General features: G+C 53.2%; 1 protein-coding gene across 3 annotated transcripts in view; it reads left to right on the top strand.

Moving 5' to 3' along the window:
* Positions 1-6,669: 6,669 nt before the first annotated feature.
* The window catches only part of ARRB1 (arrestin beta 1), a 90,985-nt gene continuing 78,581 nt past the window's right edge, over positions 6,670-19,073 (top strand). For all 3 annotated transcript variants that reach the window (XM_008020163.3, XM_008020165.3, XM_008020167.3), the window contains exon 1: positions 6,670-6,806. In XM_008020163.3, coding sequence (XP_008018354.1) covers positions 6,787-6,806 — 20 coding nt within the window. In that variant the 5' untranslated portion in view covers positions 6,670-6,786. The remainder of the gene's footprint in view (positions 6,807-19,073) is intronic.

The raw sequence follows: 19,073 nt of genomic DNA, 5'->3' as shown, positions 1-19,073 counted from the left end.
CAGGCTCCCGAGTAGCTGGGATTACAGGCATGCGCCACCACCCCCAGCTAATTTTGTATTTTTGGTAGTGACGGGGTTTCACCATGTTGGTCAGGCTGGTCTCAAACTCCTGATCTCAGGTGATCCACCCGCCTTGGCCTCCCAAAGTGCTGGGATTACAGGCATGAGCCACTGCACCCAGCCAACTCTTTTCTTATGTTTGGGGAATTCTCTATTTCATGAGTGTTACAGTAAGTCAAAGCCCACCTCCCAGAATGGAAATCTCAAATGCCATCTACACAGTTTCTTAGCATCCTTGAAGCAAGGTTGGGAGCACATAACCTAGACTCAGTCAATCAAATGCATGGGGGACTTTGACTCAAAGATGCAGAGCCAACAAAGAGTCCATCATGATGACAGAGGCAGCAGTGACCATACCTAGTTTCTGGGGGCAGCAACAGGGCTGGGTTTGGTGCTGGAGATCATGGGGATGTGAACTGTGGTGTCCACTGTTCAGCAGTGGCAGCTACCTGAATATATGGCCAATAATTTTTTTGTATGTTTAAGTCTGTCAGAATTGGTTTTTGTTGATTACAAATGAGAATTTTGACGCCGGGCACGGTGGCTCACACCTGTAATCGCAGCACTTTGGGAGGCCGAGGCAGGCAGATCACGAGGTCAGGAGATTGAGACCATCCTGGCTAACACGTCTCTACTAAAAATACCAAAAATTAGCTGGCGTGGTGGCAGGTGCCTGTAGTCCCCGTGTAGCTGAATGAGCGGCAGACAAAACTCCTCAGACACCGAGTTAAAGAAGGAAGGGGTTTATCCAGCCGGGGGCACTGGCAAGACTTCTGTCTCAAGAGCCGAGGTCCCTGAGTGAACAATTCCTGTCCCTTTTAAGGGCTCACAACTCTAAGGGGGTGCGTGTGAGAGGGTTGTGATTGAGCAAGCAGCGGGTACGTGACTGGGGGCTGCATGCACCGGTAATTAGATCGGAACAAAACAAGATAGGGATTTTCACAGTGCATTCCTATACAATGTCTGTAACCTATAGATAACAGAACCAACTAGGTCAGGGGTGGACCAGGCCCAGAGTGCGGCGCCGGGCTGTCTGCCTGTGGATTTCATTTCTGCCTTTTAGTTTTTACTTCTTCTTTCTTTGGAGGCAGAAATTGGGCATAAGATGATATGAGGGGTAGTCTCCTCCCTTACCAGCCACTCCGGAGGCTGAGGCAGGAGAATGGCGTGAACTTGGGAAGTGGAGCTTGCAGTGAGCCCAGATCGCGACACTGCACTCCAGCCCAGGTGACAGAGCGAGGCTCCATCTCAAAAAAAAAAAAAAAGGAAAAAAAAGAGAGAACTTTGAAATGTCCACCTAGTGATACAACACTAGTGATACAACAATCCCACCTTAGGAAAATGGGGACTGGAGATCTTGTTAGACAAACCTAAAACAGGCCCTGAGCCACACTGGGGAGCTGCCTTGTCTGAACCTGCTTCCTCAGGATATGGCCCCATCTTCCTTTCCAGTCCCTCCCCACTACTCTGCTTTCGCCACAGATCCATCTGAATTCCCCCAAGCATTGTGCCCTTTCCTTCCTTCCTGGCTTTGCAGCTGTTGTGTGTCTTCTTCCTGGAATGCAGTTATCATTCCTCCCTCTGAATTGCTGACACCATGTCCTAATTGGTCTTCCTCTCTGCATCCCTTCTGGTGCATGTCCAATCCATTCTTCACACATCAGCCATAGCATCTTCTCCAAATGCATGTCTGAGCATGTGACCTCTCTGCTCAGCCTCTTCATTGATACTTGGATGAAGAACAAATTCCTTACATGACCCTCTGGGCCCAGCATGGTCTCGTTCCTGGTTACCCCTCCAACTTTACTGGGGGACACTTAGGAGGTAGTCTGGGACTAGGTAGCTGTGGATTGAGATGGACAAGGAAGGAGTCAAGATCACACTCAGATTTCTGGTTGGGCAGAGATAGGGAAGCTCCTTAGTAGTTTCTCAATTACTAACATCTTAAAAGGAGCACATCAGTCAGCCTCAAGTCCCTTTTTTTTGAGATGGAGTCTCACTCCATTGCCTCAGCTGGAGTGCAGTGGCATGATCTCGGCTCACTGCAACCTCCATCTCCCAGGTTCAAGCGATTCTCCTACCTCAGCCTCCTCAGTACTTGGGACTACAGGCGTGTGCCACCACGCCTGGCTAATTTTTGTATTTTTAGTAGAGACGGGGTGTTGCCCAGGCTGGTCTGGAACTCCTGATCTCAGGTGATCTACCCACCTCAGCTTCCCAAACTGCTGGGATTACAGGCGTGAGCCACCACACCCAGCTCAAGTCCTTTGTTGAACAAGGACCTGAAAACTCATCCACCCGCTACACTTACACTTCAGTCTGACTTTAGTCTGACACTCAGCTATCTGACCAGCTATGCAGCAGCTTTGGGTTTGAGTCCTTGCTCTACCTTTCATTTGCTATGCCCTTGGTTTAGGCAATTTCCCTTGTAAAGTTTTGTGTTCTCATCTACAAAGCAGACAAATATTTCCTTTCTCTCTATCTCTCCTTTTCTTCTTCTTCTTCTTCTTTTTTTTTTTTAAAGAGACAGGGGTCTCTCTTTGTTGCACAGGCTAGAGTGCAGTGGTACAATCATAGCTCATGGCAGCCTCAAACTCTTGGTCTAAAGGGATCCTCCTTCCTAAGTCTCCCGAGTAGTTAAGACTACAGGCACACACCACCAAACCCAGCTAGTTTTTTTTTTATTATTATTTTTATTTTCTGTAGAGGTCTCACTATATTGCCCAGGCTGGTCTCAAACTCCTGGGCTCCAGCAATCCTCCTCCCTCAGCCTCCCAAAGTGCTGGGATTACAGGCATGAGTCACCACATCCAGAACCCCCCTTTCTCATTTTTTGATAAGAAATTATTGTGAGTGGTAAATTTCAAGCATGTGACTAGCCCTAGTTGGAATACAGTTGGAGATGACCATCTCCTATGAGCCTCGGCTGAGAAGCCATTTGCCTTTGAGCAAAAAATCACTCTGTTGCTTAGGTGGAGGATGTGAGACAAATGGGTTGACGGGAAGAATGGAGCCCACCAGTCCTCTTGATCATGACTTCCTTTGGAGAATTACATGGAGAGTTGGAACAGACAGACCCTGGCCCAAACCTCTGAGTCATCCTGGATCCTCCATTATTCACAGCCAGTCCCTCAGTAGGTGCTGGCGGCTTCCCTTCCAAATATATCCTGAACCCGGCCAGGCGCGGTGGCTCACGCCTGTAATCCCAGCACTCTGGGAGGCTGAGCCAGGTGGATCACCTGAGGTGAAACCCCATCTCCACTAAAAATACAAAATTAGCCAGGCAGGGTGGCATGCGCCTGTAGTCCCAGCTACCTTAGGAAGCTGAGTCACTAGAATCGCTTGAACCTGGGAGGAGGAGTTTGCAGTGAGCCAAGATTGTGCCACCGCACTCCAGCCTGGGCAACAGAGTAAGATTCTGTCTCCAAAAAAAAAAAAAAAAAAAAAAAAAAAAAAATCTGCTTCCTAAATATATCCTGAACCCCTTTACTTCCTTCATTTCTGTGGCCACCTGTCTTGCCCAAAACCCCACCCTGACGACTGCAATAATGGGGTGCCTTGCCTCTGCTCTTGTCTGGTTCCAAGTCACCTCTATCCAACAGCTAGAGTGACCTTTAAAAATGTAAAGCAGATACTGCTACTCAGCTGCTTAAACCTCCCACTGGCTCCCCAAATTCCTCATCCCCAACTACAAGTCCTATGTGACCCCAACCCTGCTGCCTCACCTGTACCACCCCTTGCCTGTTCACCAACACTGTCCTTGCTTCTGCGCCTCTGCAGTTGCTGCTCCTTCTGCTTGGGCAGCTCCTTCCCTGACTGTCCCCTGTCATTGCTGATTCTTTATTGCAGGTCTCAGCCCAAAGCCCACCTCCTTGGAGGGCCTTTTTCTAAGTCTACTTGTCCCTATCATCCTGTTTCATTACTGTTTTATTTTCTTCATAACACTTATTACTGGCTGAGATTATATTGTAGATATACAAAGAGTTCTCCTCAACATTATCACTTTTACATTTCAATAAAATTTTTTTTTTTTTTTTTTTTTTGAGATGGAGTCTGGCTCTGTCAACCAGGCTGGAGTGCAGTGGCGTGATCTCGGCTCACTGCATTCTCTGCTTCCCAAGTTCAAGTGATTCTCCTGCCTCAGTCTCCCAGGTTGCCAGGACTACAAGCGCCCATCACCACGCCTGGCTAATTTTTTTTTTTTTGTATTTTTAGGAGAGACGGGGTTTCACCATGTTGGCCAGGGTGGTCTTGAACTCCTGACCTCAAGTGATCTGCCCGCCTTGGCCTCCCAAAGTGCTAGGATTATAGGCGTGAGCCACCATGCCCGGCCATTTTATTAATACATAAATATATTTTTCATAGAGCCTGGCAGGTAAAGCAAAATTGTCCTCTTGACTTTAAATATGCAGTATTTGGACTCCTGCATGTTGACTCCACAGTCTACCAATCTGTTCAGGGTCCCTAAATGTTGGAGCCCTGCTTTGCAAGCTGTGGGGAGAGGTTACCTGAAATCACCTGATGCATCTTTCTGGACTGTTTCTTTTACTCAGAAGTAATTAAAAACATTATTTTTACAGTAAAACAAATACAAAAACAAATACAGTAAAATAAATACACGAAGAATTTGCGTGAGTTTTTAAATTTAGGGCCAGGTGTGGTGGCTCATGCCTGTAATCCCAGCACTTTGGGAGGCTGAGGTGGGTGGACCACCTAAGGTCAAGAGTTCGAGACCAGCCTGGCCAACATGGTGAAACCCCATCTCTACAAAAATACAAAAATTAGCTGGGCATGATGGCAGTGGCTGTAATTCCAGCTACTGGGGAGGCTGAGGTGGCAGAATTGCTTGAACCCAGGAAGCAGAGGTTGCAGTGAGCCAAGATCATTCCATTGCACTCCAGCCTGGGTGGCAGAGTGAGACTGCGTCTCCAAAAAAAAAAAAAAAAATACATTTAGATATTTTGGGCATCAGCATGGAGAGATCCATTGGAGATCATATGATCTGGTCAAACCTGTTTTATAGGTGGGGAAACTGATGTGGAGAGTGGCAGGACCTGGCCTCACCATCCTGGTTAGGGATCTCCTGTCATCAAAAAAGATTCTAGTCTGCTCCTTTCCAGATCTCTGAGCCCTGCAGAAACAACAGGTGGCTTCCTCTTCTTCCCCTGTGGAGGGTGAAGCCCAGAGGACAAGACGGGGAGGAGGGTTCTGGGCCTTCATCCATATTCTCTAGCTCCTAACATTGCCCAGAGGTGGGCCACCCTGCCTACCCATCAGCCTCCCCCTGCCCCTCTGCCAAATCTGGACATAATTATAGTAATGATACTGCATATAAACAGTATAGGTAACTGCTTCTGAGCATGATTACAGGAGATGTTTACACACTCACAACAGCATCAGAGTAAATGATAGCTTCCTCCCTTAATACTTAGACCTTTCAGGGATAGTTAGCCAAATCTCAGCAGTGAGGGTGTGGAAAAGACCTTACAATTTCCCACTACCTGCAAAGCAGGAAGGCACCTCAGACAAAGCAGGGTCCCAGCCAAGATTTCACAGGACATCAAGAAGCCTGCAGAGAAGTGGGCTAACATCTACTGGGCACCTACTGTATGCAGGCCCTCGGGGAGGCCAGCAAACACAAGCAAGTTCTTTCAACCTATTAATTCTGCAGGCTGATATTAGTGTATCCTCACTTTACAGGTCCGGACATGGGTTCTCAGAAGCTTGGTGTACAGGGTCACCCGCAGCAGGCCATGGAGCTAGGCATGGGCACTTTCCACGGTGCTACCCGGTCACATCAGCGGGCCAGCTCTGCCCTCTTTATCGCCTCTTCTCACTTCTCGCAGCTTCCCTTTCCTGGGCGGCTTCCTGCAGCCCTTGCTGGTCACGGGTCTCCGCTCAGTTCCCCAGTGTCAAGGCCGTCTACTGCCCCCTCCACCCCTTCTTCCTGTCTCTGTTGAGTGACTGGGTGTTATCTCTCCAGTAGAAGGGGGTGGGGTGGGGTGGAATGGGGAAGGGTGGAGCACAGGGCGAAGGCCTTGCCAGGCATCCCGGGGTCTCCAGCTAGGCGAGCGGCCGCAGAGAGCGCGGCCTCGGGGTCTCCAGACCCTCGGCTTCCAACCACACGCACACACAAAGGCTGCCCCGGCATGCGCGGGAGAGCGCGCTCGCACCCACGGCCGTGCGCACACACGCACAACTGCACAAAGACGTGCACACTCCTCCATCCACACCAATACACTCCCTAATAGGGCCCGCACACAGCCGTGCGCCCTCACGTACACCACACCACCACCACCATACACACACACACACACACACACTCACTCATACGGACTCGCACGCGGGTGGACCCCTCCCCCACCACAAACGCCGACCTTGGGGCCTTGACGCGTCCTGCCGCGCTGCCCTGGCTCGCTGGGCGGCGCGCGCACACGCAGACGCGCGCGCGCGCGTGCACACACACACACACACACACACACACACGCACACACCCCACGCGGTTCCACGCCCCTGACCGCGGCCCGGGCGCTGCGCTGCTCGGCGCGGCGGGAGGCGGGCGGGGACCGGGGGCGGGGGCGGGGGCGGCGGCGGCGGCGGCGGCCGGGAGAGCGGAGAAGGCGGAGCAGGGAGCCGGGAGCGGGCTGGCCCGCGCTCCTCCTGCTGGCCGGGGATTTTCCAGCCTGGGTGCTGACGCCGCGGACCTCCCTGCGGCCGTCGCGGACCATGGGCGACAAAGGGACCCGGTGAGTGCAGGGCGGTCGCCCGGCGTGGGGCGTGTGGGGGCGACCTCGGCGAGGGCACGGGCGGGGGCTCCGATTGCGTCCTGGTTCTGTGTTCGCGACCAGCCCGGGATCTAGTACTAGCCCTCCTCCACCCGAGGTCTCCTGTGTGGTCTCCCCGGCAGGGCCGTGGGCGAGGGGGACCCAAAGGGCGAGGGCCAGGCCGCCCCATGTGGGCCGCGGCTCCTGGCCCGGACACACTCACAACTCGCTGATACCCAGCATTGGCCGGCAGCCGCAGAAACGCGCGGGGGCAGGTTGACACACAATACACGCACGGGCACACTAACCCGTGGCACAGGCATGCTGGCGCACACACTGGCAGCCACTGGCACACGCTCATCACACACAGTGGCACGCCGTCATACACGCCTCGGTCAACACATTCTTGCTTACAGCCTTGTTGGCATGAACAGCTCACACTCCAACACACACCAATTCTAACACACCCTCGTGCTAGCACACACGTGTGGGCATACACTGATACGCAAACTGTCACCTGCACTCGCTGTAGCAAACACTCTTGCTGGTACACACATCACCCTCACTGGCACACACACTTGTGCTGGCATGTCTCACCAACACAGTGGAGCGCAAGGCCACACCAACACTGACCCCCACAGACACAATCAGACTAATGCTTGCAAAGACTGGCACCCCGCAGGCACGAGCTGCTAGCCGGAGGCCCGCTGACACACACGTTCCAGGCCCCACATGGCCAGAAGTGGAAACACACATCACATAGGGTAGAACGCTCCCCACTGCCCCCAGCCTGAGGAAAACAGATCCCATCCCTTCCGAATAGATCGCATCCATCTACTCTGTTCCCTTTCCCTCTGACCTCCTGAGGAGTGGCTGGCCAGGGGCTGTTTTGAACCTAGGGCTGGGAGAACCCCTCCTGTTCTAGAACCTGGCCTGAAATACTCAGAAAGAAACGGTCTATGCCTCTGAAAGGGGAAAGTGGGACAGAAGGCGGAGGGGGCTGGAGCAGGACAGCCCCTGGGGGCAGCCCTTCAGACAGGACCAGCCCTGGTCAAGGGCTCAGCATTGCCACCCTATTTTCCCCGTTGCCCTCCCCACCCAAGTGGGCACAGCAGCCTCTTCCTGGGCTCCCCCTCTTTCTCATTGCTTTCTGTCTTTCTCCTCTCCTATTCTTGTGCCTGACTTCTGCCTCCTCCCTTTCCTCCCCTCCCCTCTCCTCGGTTCCATTTATTATTAAGCTCTTGCTGTATACTAGGCATAGTGTGGGTGATCAAAGATGGGCAAGGCCCACTCCTCTGAAGGAGCTAACAGACTAGAGAGACACACCCCAGTGGGCACCACCTTTCAGGGCCACTGACAAAGCCATTTCTCACGTACTGCCATCTGAGACTCTCTCAACAGTGTGAGAAAGGGCTTCCAGAGATTATTTCCATTTTCTAGAGGAGGAAACTGAGGCTCAGAGGCAACTTAGGCTCTTAATGTTTAGAAACTACTTTCCAGCCATCCTCCTGACAGCTCTTCCAGGAGGTTAATTTTCCTCTTCCTGTTTTCTAGCAGAGGAACCAGAGAGCTGGAGAGGTCATGTGATTTGCCTAAGGTCAAAAGGGGCCAGAGGCAGGGCAGAGGCTGGAGTCCACTTGGTCATGTCTCTGTGGATGGTCCTAGGGCACTACCAGGCCCCACATGGGCCAGGGAGGGGTGCCCTGCTCTGTGCTGGAGGCCCAGGCTTTGGGGGAGACAGCAGAAGATCATGCTGTGTCTGCATGCATCTTGATGGCTAGTCCTCATTGCAGCTGGCTGGCCAGCACTGTGACCTAGGCCTCTGTCCTCAGTAGGAAGGTATGTGACTCCCTTCCCAGCCACATCCATCTTGACCCATGAGGTCAGGCTTTTCTTCCTGCAGGGTATAGCAGGGAGTTGGAGCCATTCTCCACTCCTCCTGTCCTTTCTAGGCTGCCTTGTGATTGGGGTAACTCAGCCTCTCTTGGGTCTCTCTGTACCTCTCTGTGACTTGGGGGATAAGTGTCATTGCTGTCCTGCTGACATGATTGTCAGGAAGATATGGACACCATGGGCTTCCAGGCACCTGTTGGAGACCCTGTCTCTGAGGCCAAGATATTTTCCATGACTCCCCCTGCCCTGCCTTGAACTCACTGCTGGACCTTTGGGACATTGGGCAATTGCCTTTATGTTTCCGGACCTTAGTTTCCCATCTGTAAACTGGAGCTATCAATACTTACATTTTAAGGCTTCCCTTGTACTTAGTGACTTCACTGGGCAGGGGAAGACGCACTGCCTGAAGCCTGGAGCCAAGGCCCAGCTAAATCCACCTGATAGTGGCCCTGACCTCCCCCTCAGACTCTCCTGCAGCCCCATGAGGGCTTTCTGTCCCTTTCCAGACAGTTTGCTAAGTAATTTGGAAAAGAAGGGCAAAATCGGTAATGGGCTGTACCTTGTCTTTTTCTGTAAGCCATGAGATTCTACTTTATGACTTAGAGGAGGAATCTGAAGATATCGAAAACTGAACATCAGGAATCATTGCATCCATCCCTCCATCTGGAATTGCACCCCCATATGAAAGTGACAATGAAAATTTATCAGAAACTGTCACTGCCCTCTAGGAATTCCCAGGGTCAAGGGGGAAAGTGGTGTTAAATACCTGGACAGGGCTGTTTGTGGTGGCTCACGCCTGCAATCCTAGCACTTTGGAAGGCTGAGATGGGCAGATTGCTTGAGCTCAGGAGTTTGAGACCAGCCCGGGTAACATGGTGAAATACCATCTCTACAAAAAATACAAAAATTAGCTGAGTGTGGTGGCACATGCCTATAGTCCTAACTACTCAGGAGGCTGAAGTGGGAGGATCACTTGAGCCTTGGAGGTCAAGGCTGTAGTGAGCCATGATCATGCCACTGCACTCCAGCCTGGGTGAGAGTGAGACCCGGTCTGAAAAGATAAAAACAAAATACCTGAACAGGACTAATCACAGGGCAGGAGTATGATGGTTGCTGTAAGATGCTCTGGGAACAATCATATATTCATTCAACAAATGTTGATGAGTGCCTTCTGAGTGCCCAGGGCCTGGGGATTCAGAGAGGAAGGAGTCTACTCTGTCCTCCAGGGATTTAGAGCAGAGCAGGTGGTCATAATGCAGGATGATGTGTGTTGTGGGAGGCTTAAGGAGAAGTCCCCAACCCAGGCCCAGGCAGGGAGCATGGCACAGGAAGCTCTCCTGGAAAGGAGGTGGCACTGGAACTGCTGAGCTTCATCTGGAAGGATGAGGAGGCCAAGGGGGCGGGATTGGGAATGATATTCCTGGCCGAGGGTGCAGAATTTGCAATGGCTTGGAGGCAGGAAGCAAGGCGTGCAGCCTGGGGCCTGGGCTGGGGATGACACTGAGCCTTAAGAGGTAAACACAGGCGGGTCACCAGCAGCCTGGGAATGTCAGGCTAAGGAGAGAGCATTTTCTCCTGAAGTGGATGGTGATTCAGAGAAGAGTGTGAGGCAGCTGAGGGCTGAAAGCAGATGTTTTCATTTCAGAGAGATGTCTTTGGCAGCGCCAAGGAGGGTGGATGGGAAGAGCAGGCCTAGAAGCAGGGAGACCAGTGAGGAGGTTGGGGAGAAACCTGAGAACTAAGGCTGCGATCTCTGAACTTATGCTGCAGAGAGGATAGAGCTGAGAAACATGAATGTGAATAAGAGGTGGAGTCCATCAACCTTGCTGGTCCATGGAACCTTTGCCAGGTATCTGGTGTGTTAGAATTATATGCATAATCTCAATGAATTCAACTGTAATCTAGTAACGTAGTGATTGTTGTCCCCATTTTGCAGATGAGGAAACAGACTAGGAGAGATTAAGTATTTGTTCACTGCCATTCAGCCAGCAAGCATAAGAATCCAGGCCTATTGGCCCACAAAGCCCTCTCTGCTACTCGATGCTTTTGCCCAAGAGAGGGGCCTTGTCTGGCTCACATTTGGCCTCCCCAGCAGCTCCCAGCCTCAAGTTGTGCATCCTTTCTGGGCCTTGCTGTTTCCACTAACTCAACAGACAACATGAAGGATCAGATTTAGACAACAGGAGGGACTTCCTGAGAGGCAATGGTAGGGAATGGAATTTCCTTTCCTGCAGATGAACTCTTTTTTCAGAGAAAGGAGGATGATGGGGACATGTAATCACCAGCTCTCTGTGAACTTTGGCTGTCATTTCTCTTGGTGGTTAAGCCCTGTGTGATCCATCTTGGCTGGAACATGGGGAAGTCCTGTGGCTTTGGCCAGGGCTGCTCGTGGGCCCACTGGGAGTGGTAGCATTGAGCCTGGCCCGTTATCTCTGATCCCTGATTCCAGGCTGGCCTCTGGGCTTCAGACTTCTCCACTGCTCTCTTCCTTCCAAGTTTGGGCCTCCTTGCCTGAGGCTGACGCCTCCCGTTGGCATGGGTCCAGAGGTCCTGAGTTGTGGGCTTGCCACTTCCAGGGCTTCTGATACTTTGAGGTGGTGGCAGTAGAACAGCAGGCTGGGAGTCAGCACACCCCAAGTGAGGTCCTGGCCTCCACCCAGCCGTCCTCCGCTGCTGCCAGAGTGCTCGTGCCTACCATCTGGCTGAGCCCTGCAGGGCTGGGAGCAGCTTGGTGAGGGAGCCAGGGCAGTCTGTTATAGGCTGGATGTAGTGGGGCTTCTGCGTTAAGGGGTCTGGATCCTGGAGTAAGGATCAAAATGCGAGGCAGGGCTTTGGAAATATGGATGAATGACGTCGCATAGGGAGGAGGTATAGAGTATGAAGAGAGGATGATTAGGGACAGCCAGGGCCTTGGAGAGCACCAGTGCCTGGGCATGGAGAGAAGAGGGAGGAAACTGACGGAAGGCCATCTTCTTGGAGCCAAAGAAGCAGGGACAGACCCACAGAGGATGAGCTGGAGCAAGACCCCTCAGATTCAGCCAGAAGACAGTAGCTGGTGGCATGGGTTTTGGTGGAGTGGTGAGGGCAAACTAGGCTACAGCGGGCAGAGAGGAGTGGGAGAGGACCCTGCTTTTCTTATGCTTGGAGCAAGGCTTGAGCCTCTTGGAGCAAGGGCATGAGGCCCAGGGCTGGGAGCAAGCGGGCAGTGAAGACTGTGGGTATGGGAACCTAGGGGTTTTATCTCATCCACCCCCTCCTTCTGCCTTATGTCCAGAGGCAGAAGACCACTGCCCTGTGCTGTCCTTTCAGGCTTAGGCTGAGGGGTTGTGAAGTGTGAGCTGGTCCTGGGGAAGACATGCAATGTGCTGGCTCCAGAAAGGTGGGGCGTCTGACTCAGGTGGGGGACTTGGAAGAAGGCTTCTTCGAGGAGGTGACCCCGGAGCTGGGTGCTAGAGTATGAGAAAGAGTTAGGCGGGAGTAAAGTGTTCTAGACAGAAAGAAGAGCCTAGGCCAAGGTGCAGATACTGGGTGCAGGTGTGGGAGTGTGAGGGGTGAGGCTGTGGAGGAAGGAGCAACCTTGGCCAGTAGGCCTTGGGTGGGTGGTTTCAAGGTACTTTCTTATTCATTCATACTTCAGGCTGAGTGAGCTCCCCATTTGGTGAGCAGCTTGTGGTTCAGGGCTATTTCTGTTCTCAGTTGATACTTCCTCACCCACACTGGGTCTGCTTCCCCAGGAGATGCCTGGCAGAGGTTTGCTGAACTGGACTGAACATTTTTTTCCCTTCTTGCCTCTGCTGTCGGCCCAGGGACTCCCTAAGTGCTGAAATTAGGCCTTTCCCATTAGTGAATCCTAAGACTGACAGAAATATTTCCCACATTAGGCAAGTTCTCAAAAGAGAGGGGTGGGGTCCTGACTCCTGCATCAGACTGGGAAGTCCTGAGGGACAGGAATTTACCACCCCTATTAGCATTGGGCGCCTGAGCTGGAGGCCTGGGAGCTCCCTTATCTGATTGGCTTTTGCAGGTGGGAGCCATGTCTCCCTCCTCGGACTAGAGGCTTCTGAAGGAAGGATATCTCCCCCATCACACTGGGGGCTCCTGAGGTTGGGGCCTTGTCTCCTACGTGAGTCCTGGGATTAGAACAGGTATCATCTCAGATGGTCCCTGGGTGCTCTGCGTTCTTCCCTCCCATGTGGACAGGATGGGTCCTGTCCCGGGGTGGCTTGAGTCCCAGTAGGGGGTTGGAGAACAGAGGGGGTTGGCAGGACAGGGTGGCTGCTTTTGAGAGGGTAACAAAGGACTCTGTTGTCCCAGCCCCCTCCCGCCTTCCCTAAGGGGCCCTGGCAGGGTCATCTCTCTGGAGACGCACCTCCTCCTTCCTGGGACTGGCCCCATCTTTAGTCCCACTTCAGAAGAACTGCTTGTTCCTTCCCAGGAGACCTGGTGCCAGATGAGGCCCCTGGGAGTTGGACCAGACAGGTCCCCAGAATTCTGTGTGACTAAGGTCACCGCAGGAACTGAACAGCTTTTCCTCTGCCTGGGGCTGGGCAACACCTGGCTGAGGCCACAGTTGAGCTTCTGCCTCCCTGCACCTGGAGAGGGATCTGCTGGTGTAAAAGGCCTTTAGCACTGGGAGCACTGTGACTGATGTCGAGTCAGCGGGAGGCAGGATGCAATGTCTGAACCATTCAGTGGTTCAGCAGCCCATGTATGGGCCTGGATGAGGCAGGAGGTCCCTTTCATGCTGGCCCTGGACCTGTAGCCCACAACCAGCTCACTTGGTCCTTGTGCAGCTGTACCCTTCCCTCAGCCTTGCAGGGAGGCTTGTTGAACTGGACTGAACTCTTTCTTCCCTTCTTCCCCCATCACACTGGGGGCTCCTGAGGTTGGGGTTTTGTCTCCCACATGAGCCCTGGAACTAGAACAGGTATCATCTCAGATGGTTCCTGGGCACCTTGTCTTCTGCCTTCCTGTGTGCAGGATGGGTCCATCCCAGGGGTGGTTTGAGTCCTAGTAGGGGGTTGGAGAACAGAGGGTTGGACAGAGGGCGAGCAAACCTCTGCCAGGTTTGTTCCCTCTTCACCCTTGCCCCTGCCTTGTGCAATGGGCATGGACAAGTTTTGGCATAGGGCCAGGGGAGGGGTGGGGAGTAGACTGCTGGGGCTCACCGCCTCAGAAGGGTCCCAGAGATATGCTCTACTGCGTACTTATTGCTGTGTGACCTTGGGCATGACATGCACCCTCTCTGGGTCCTAGTGTCCCTATGAAGTCAAATCACGTGAGAGGCCCTTCTGCTAGCAGGTCCAGGAGTGACCTTTCTTCTGGGCGGCCAAAGTGGAAGATTGAGCAGCTCAGGCCTCTGCTACAGGCCAGTGGTACTGAGACCACCAGGGGGTGTGTCCTGGGTGGGGGATGGGTGTTGGGTGCTGAGGGCCAGGAAGGAATTGGCTATTGCTCGAAAGGGTGGTGCTGTCTCCCATGGTATCAGGAACAGCAGTCGTGATCACCTCCAGGGACATACAGCATCTGTAGCAGGTATGTGGCTCATGCCTGTAATCCCAGCACTTTGGGAGGCTGAGGTGGGCGGATCACTTGAGGTCAGGAGTTCGAGACCAGCCTGGCCAACATGGTGAAACCCCATCTCTTTTGAAAATACAAAAGTTAGCCAGGCATGGTAACATGCACCTGTAGTCCCACCTACTCAGGAGGCTGAGGCAGAAGAATCGCTTGAACCCAGGAGGTGGAGGTTGCAGTGAGCCAAAATAGCACCACTGCACTCCAGTCTGGGTGACAGGACAAGACTGTCTCAAAAATAAATAAATAAAATAAAATTTGGCAAAAAATAAAAATAAAATAAACAAAGCATCTTTAGTAACCCTTTGCCCAGGTGTTTGCTCCTCGTGAACGCCCTTCCCTCTCTCTTTTTTTTTTTTTTTTTTGAGGCGGAGTCTCACTTTGTCGCCCAGGCTGGAGTGCAGTGGCCAGATCTCAGCTCACTGCAAGCTCCACCTCCCGGGTTTACGCCATTCTCCTGCCTCAGCCTCCCAAGTAGCTGGGACTACAGGCGCCCGCCACCTTGCCCGGCTAGTTTTTTGTATTTTTCTAGTAGAGACGGGGTTTCACTGGGTTAGCCAGGATAGTCTCGATCTCCTGACCTCGTGATCCACCCATCTCGGCCTCCCAAAGTGCTGGGATTACAGGCTTGAGCCACCGCGCCCGGCCCCCCTTCCCTCTCTTTTAAGACTCAGGTCAGGCCGGGCGCAGTGGCTCATGCCTGTAATCCCAGCACTTTGGGAGGCTGAGGCTGGTGGATTGCAAGGTCAGGAGATCGAGACCATCCTGGCTAACACGGTGAAACCCCGTCTCTACTAAAAATACAAAAACTTAGCCGGGCGTGGTGGTGGGCGCCTGTAGTCCCAGCTACTCAGGAGGCTGAGGCAGGAGAATGGCGTGAGCCCGGGAGGCGGAGCTTGCAGTGAGTGGAGATCTCACTACTGCACTCCAGCCTGAGCGACAGAGCGAGACTGTCTCAAAACAAAACAAAAACACACACACACACACACACAAAACACTCGGGGCAGGAGCACTTCCTCCAGGAAGCCTTCTCTGCTGCTCTGGGGCCTCCTCTGGGCACCTGCAGCCCTCTTGGTGATCTGATTAGCATGGATTATTAGCAGATTAGCATAGGGGTTAGGCTCTTGGAAGAACCAGATTTCCTGGTTTCCAGTCCCAGCTCTGACACTTACCAGCTGGGTGGCTTCCCTGATTACTTAACCCTTTCTCTGCTGTGGCTCCCTTATCTGTAAAATAGGGTATTATGTTGTCATGAGGACTGAGTTAAAATTAAGTAAAATAAAGCAAAGAAAGTCCCTGTGCAAGGTCAGTGTTATCCGGCTGTTACCGCTTGTGTGACCTCTCACCGGGCCTGCCTCCCTCACCCAGCTGTGAGCTCTCCCAGGGAAGGACCCTGTTTGATTCATTTTTTTGAGGCTCCCAAGGCCTCATTACAAGCCTGTATTATTATTGGCTTTCAGTACCTGATTGCTGACTTGACCACATACAACAGCTTTCCCATCCTTAAAGGCCTGGATCACATACATTCACCTCTTCCTCTGGGAAACCCTCACTGGATTCCCAGCGCTTTGTGACCTTCTTGTAATCTCTCTCTGTCAGCACTCATCCCTCCCTCCCTGCATAGATCCTGGGTATTTGCACACTCATGATGTCATCTTGTGAGGTCAAGAACTTTTCAAGAGCACCTGGCCTGGATCTGCTTGTCTCCAGCACCTGCGCAGACCTGGCATGCCGCTGAACTCCGTAAATATTTGTTCAGCCAAGGCATCTCACTGGGAGGAGATATTCTAGGGGGTGGGCAGTGTGGTTGGTGAGGACCATAGGACATCATTGCTGATTTCAAAAATATCTCAAAGTAGCCCAGAGCCATAGGAATTAGATTATTCTTTGCGACCTAAAGGGCAGAGGTCACTGGATGTCCAGCTTTACCTTGCTGGAAGACTGTATTTTCTGACAATCAGAGCTCTCTGGGAAGGGGCTTGGCGGCTCATTCCCACCTCTGGGCCTTTGTTCCTGCTGTGCCTCTCTGTCTACTTGTTCCAATCCTACTTCTTAAATAGGTGCCCCGGTCATGAAGCCATTCTCTCCCGGCCTCTGGAGCGTGCGCTCAATTCTTCATCCTCATCGTCAGTCATGTATGGAGCCTTTCCTGGGTGTGGGCAGTGGCATGGGAGACAAGGGAGTCCCTCCTTAGGATGGACATCTGGGTCTGGCTGCAATCCCTCCAGTGTGGTTTGACCCGGCCTGAGGAGGGGACCATGGTTTCCGATGACCCACCGGTGATCAAAGAGCTCTTTATTCAGCTGGACAGCCTCCTTTGGCTGGCAGAGCACAGAGCTCCCCATCGACTCCCCACTGGGCAAGTACTCAGAACCCACCTAATTACTGGGGACAGAATTCTGGGCACTGCATCCAGCAGGCTGCGGTCATAATCAGCTAATTAAACCACCCAAGCATTGCTCCTTGGCCCAGAGCAGAGGGAATGGGGGTGGAGTGGTGAGGCTGGGAGGAGATGTAACAGGGAAGGCTCAGAGATGGGCCTGCAGAGCAGGGCTGGGAGGGGGAAGCAGGAAGTGCAGAGGGAGGGTGTGAAGCAGGGAGAGAGGCAGGCAGATGCCCAAAGGTGCCATCTGAGGAGAGCACCCAAGTGGGGTGAATGGAGGGCAGGAGCTCTGACCTGGGAGACAGGGATCCCACTTCTTCACTGTCCCTGTGCTGCCATAGGCAAGCTGCTTTTCCTCATTGGGCTTCAGTTTCTCTATGTGTCAAGCAGGAAGTAGGAGAGGCTTTGGCCTAGAGGCTCCCTAGGACCCTTTCCTTCTCTCGTTGGGAGAGGGCATGAGTGGCAGCATGATTCTGGCAGGATAGCTTGGCCTCTGGCAGCCCTGCTTTCTGGAAGTGGCAGACAGTGTAGGAGTCTGTTCCAGCCTGAGACTGGGTCAGAAGGGAAGACAGTTGGGAGCAGCAGGCTGCCCACCTGGCTCCCCAAGCACGTCCCGCCCTTGGTCCTGCCTTCGGGACTGTCCTGTGGTTCCCAAACTGGTCCTCAGCGAGGGACTCTTTAAGGCCGAGGTCTCCCTCCCCAGGGCTGGGCAATGTCATTTCCATTTGTGTAGGAATTGCCCAAGTAGCACCCTCAGAGTGTGTGGAGGAGGGGCTCTTGGAGCTAGAGCCAGTAGGTTTGGAGGTTGCAATTCAGAGTTAGACTCTGCTTGTACTGCTCACTTGCTAGCTCCATGACCTTCAGCTTGGGTCTTAAACTCTCTGGCCTCAGTTTTCTCCTTTGGGAAATAGGTATAATAATATTAATGGGGTTGCTGTGGGCAGAGAGGGTCAGGGCTTCATAAAAAGCCATTGTCGGCCAGGCATGGTGGCTGACGCCTGTAATCCCAGCACTTTGGGAGGCTGAGGTGGGAAGATGACCTGAGGTCAGGAGTTCGAGACCAGCCTGGCCAACATTGTGAAACCTCGTCTCTACTAAAAATACAAAAATTAGCCTGGTGTGGTGGCGCACACCTGTAATCCCAGCTACCAGGGAGGCTGAAGTGGGAGGATTGCTTGGACCAGGGAGGTGGAGGTTGCAGTGAGCTGAGATCTTACTACTGTACTCCAGCCTGGGTGACAGAGTGAGACTGTGTCTCAAAAAAAGAAAAAGCCATTGTCATTCAAGACTGAGAGTGGATCTCAGCTCCTTCCCTCTCCCATGTCCCCTTCCTCCTCTTTCATCCCTCTTTTCCATGGTCCAGGGCTGTGCACACAGCTGTGTGCGGCGGGTGGGGGCTGTGCTGGCCAGCTGAGAAGCTCCGAGGAAGGCAAGAAGGGAAGTGAGATTGCCCAGGGTCAGCAACAGCAGTGTGGTGCTGGGGTAGCTGGGGCCCCTCCCCTCTGGCCCCTCACCCATGGCAGATTCTCTAGGAGGAAGTGGGGAGAGATTGGGGAGCAGGAAGCTGGGGGCAGTTGTGGAGGGAAGTCCCTTGGCATCCTGGCCCCAGGCTCCTCTTTCTTAACCCTCACCCCTGTGCACAGCCCTGAGCCTGGCTTTCTGCCAAAGGAGCCAGCAGGCCACTGTTTTGGGAAAGCAACAGCTTTCCTGGTTCCCAGCCCCGAGTAGGAGGTGCCTGCTTGGAGCTCAGGCACTTGGAAAGCAGTGCCTACTACAGGGTCTGCCAGGTCTGGAGGAGGCAGCAAAAGAGAAGAAAGACCCCCCAGCCCCCACAGCCTCTCCTCGCAGTGCTGGGCTGAGACATGCCAGGGACTCTGACTCCAAGGCAGCTGGTTACATAACTAAGCATGCCTCCCTGCTCCTTTCCTCCCTGTCTCCCTAGAGGGGCCTTGGAGGAGGTGCTGCATTGCCCAGAATTCCTGAGCCCAGAAGGTCATGGGGAGCATCCCTCTGCCTTGGATAGTGGTAGTGCCGCCCACACCGTGTAGGATGGTGAGCCGTGTAGGATGGTGAGCCGTGTAGGATGGTGAGCCGTGTATGCTTCCTCAGTGCAGGCCTCTGGGGTTGGCTCTGACCATTGTCCCCTCCAACTCTCTTGGGAGCAGAGCTGCAAAGGGAAGAAGCCTCATTAGAGGAAACAGGCCTTGTCCTGAGATAATTTGCCTGAAAACTGCCCCCAGAGGAAACTGGCCTCTCTACAGCCAGAGGAACAAATAGCTAGCATTTTACACTTTGTCCCATTCTATTTCACAAACATTTCTCCCTCCACTCAAGGAATGTCCTGAAGCGGCCAGGCCTGTCCCAGTGGTGTGTCTCTCTCCAAGCGGGAAGGGGATTTA

This window comes from Chlorocebus sabaeus, chromosome 1 (genome assembly GCF_047675955.1).
Source record: "Chlorocebus sabaeus isolate Y175 chromosome 1, mChlSab1.0.hap1, whole genome shotgun sequence".
NCBI lineage: Eukaryota > Metazoa > Chordata > Mammalia > Primates > Cercopithecidae > Chlorocebus > Chlorocebus sabaeus.
Note: the sequence above shows the minus strand (reverse complement) of the source record. Positions and strands in the feature narration are given on the sequence as shown.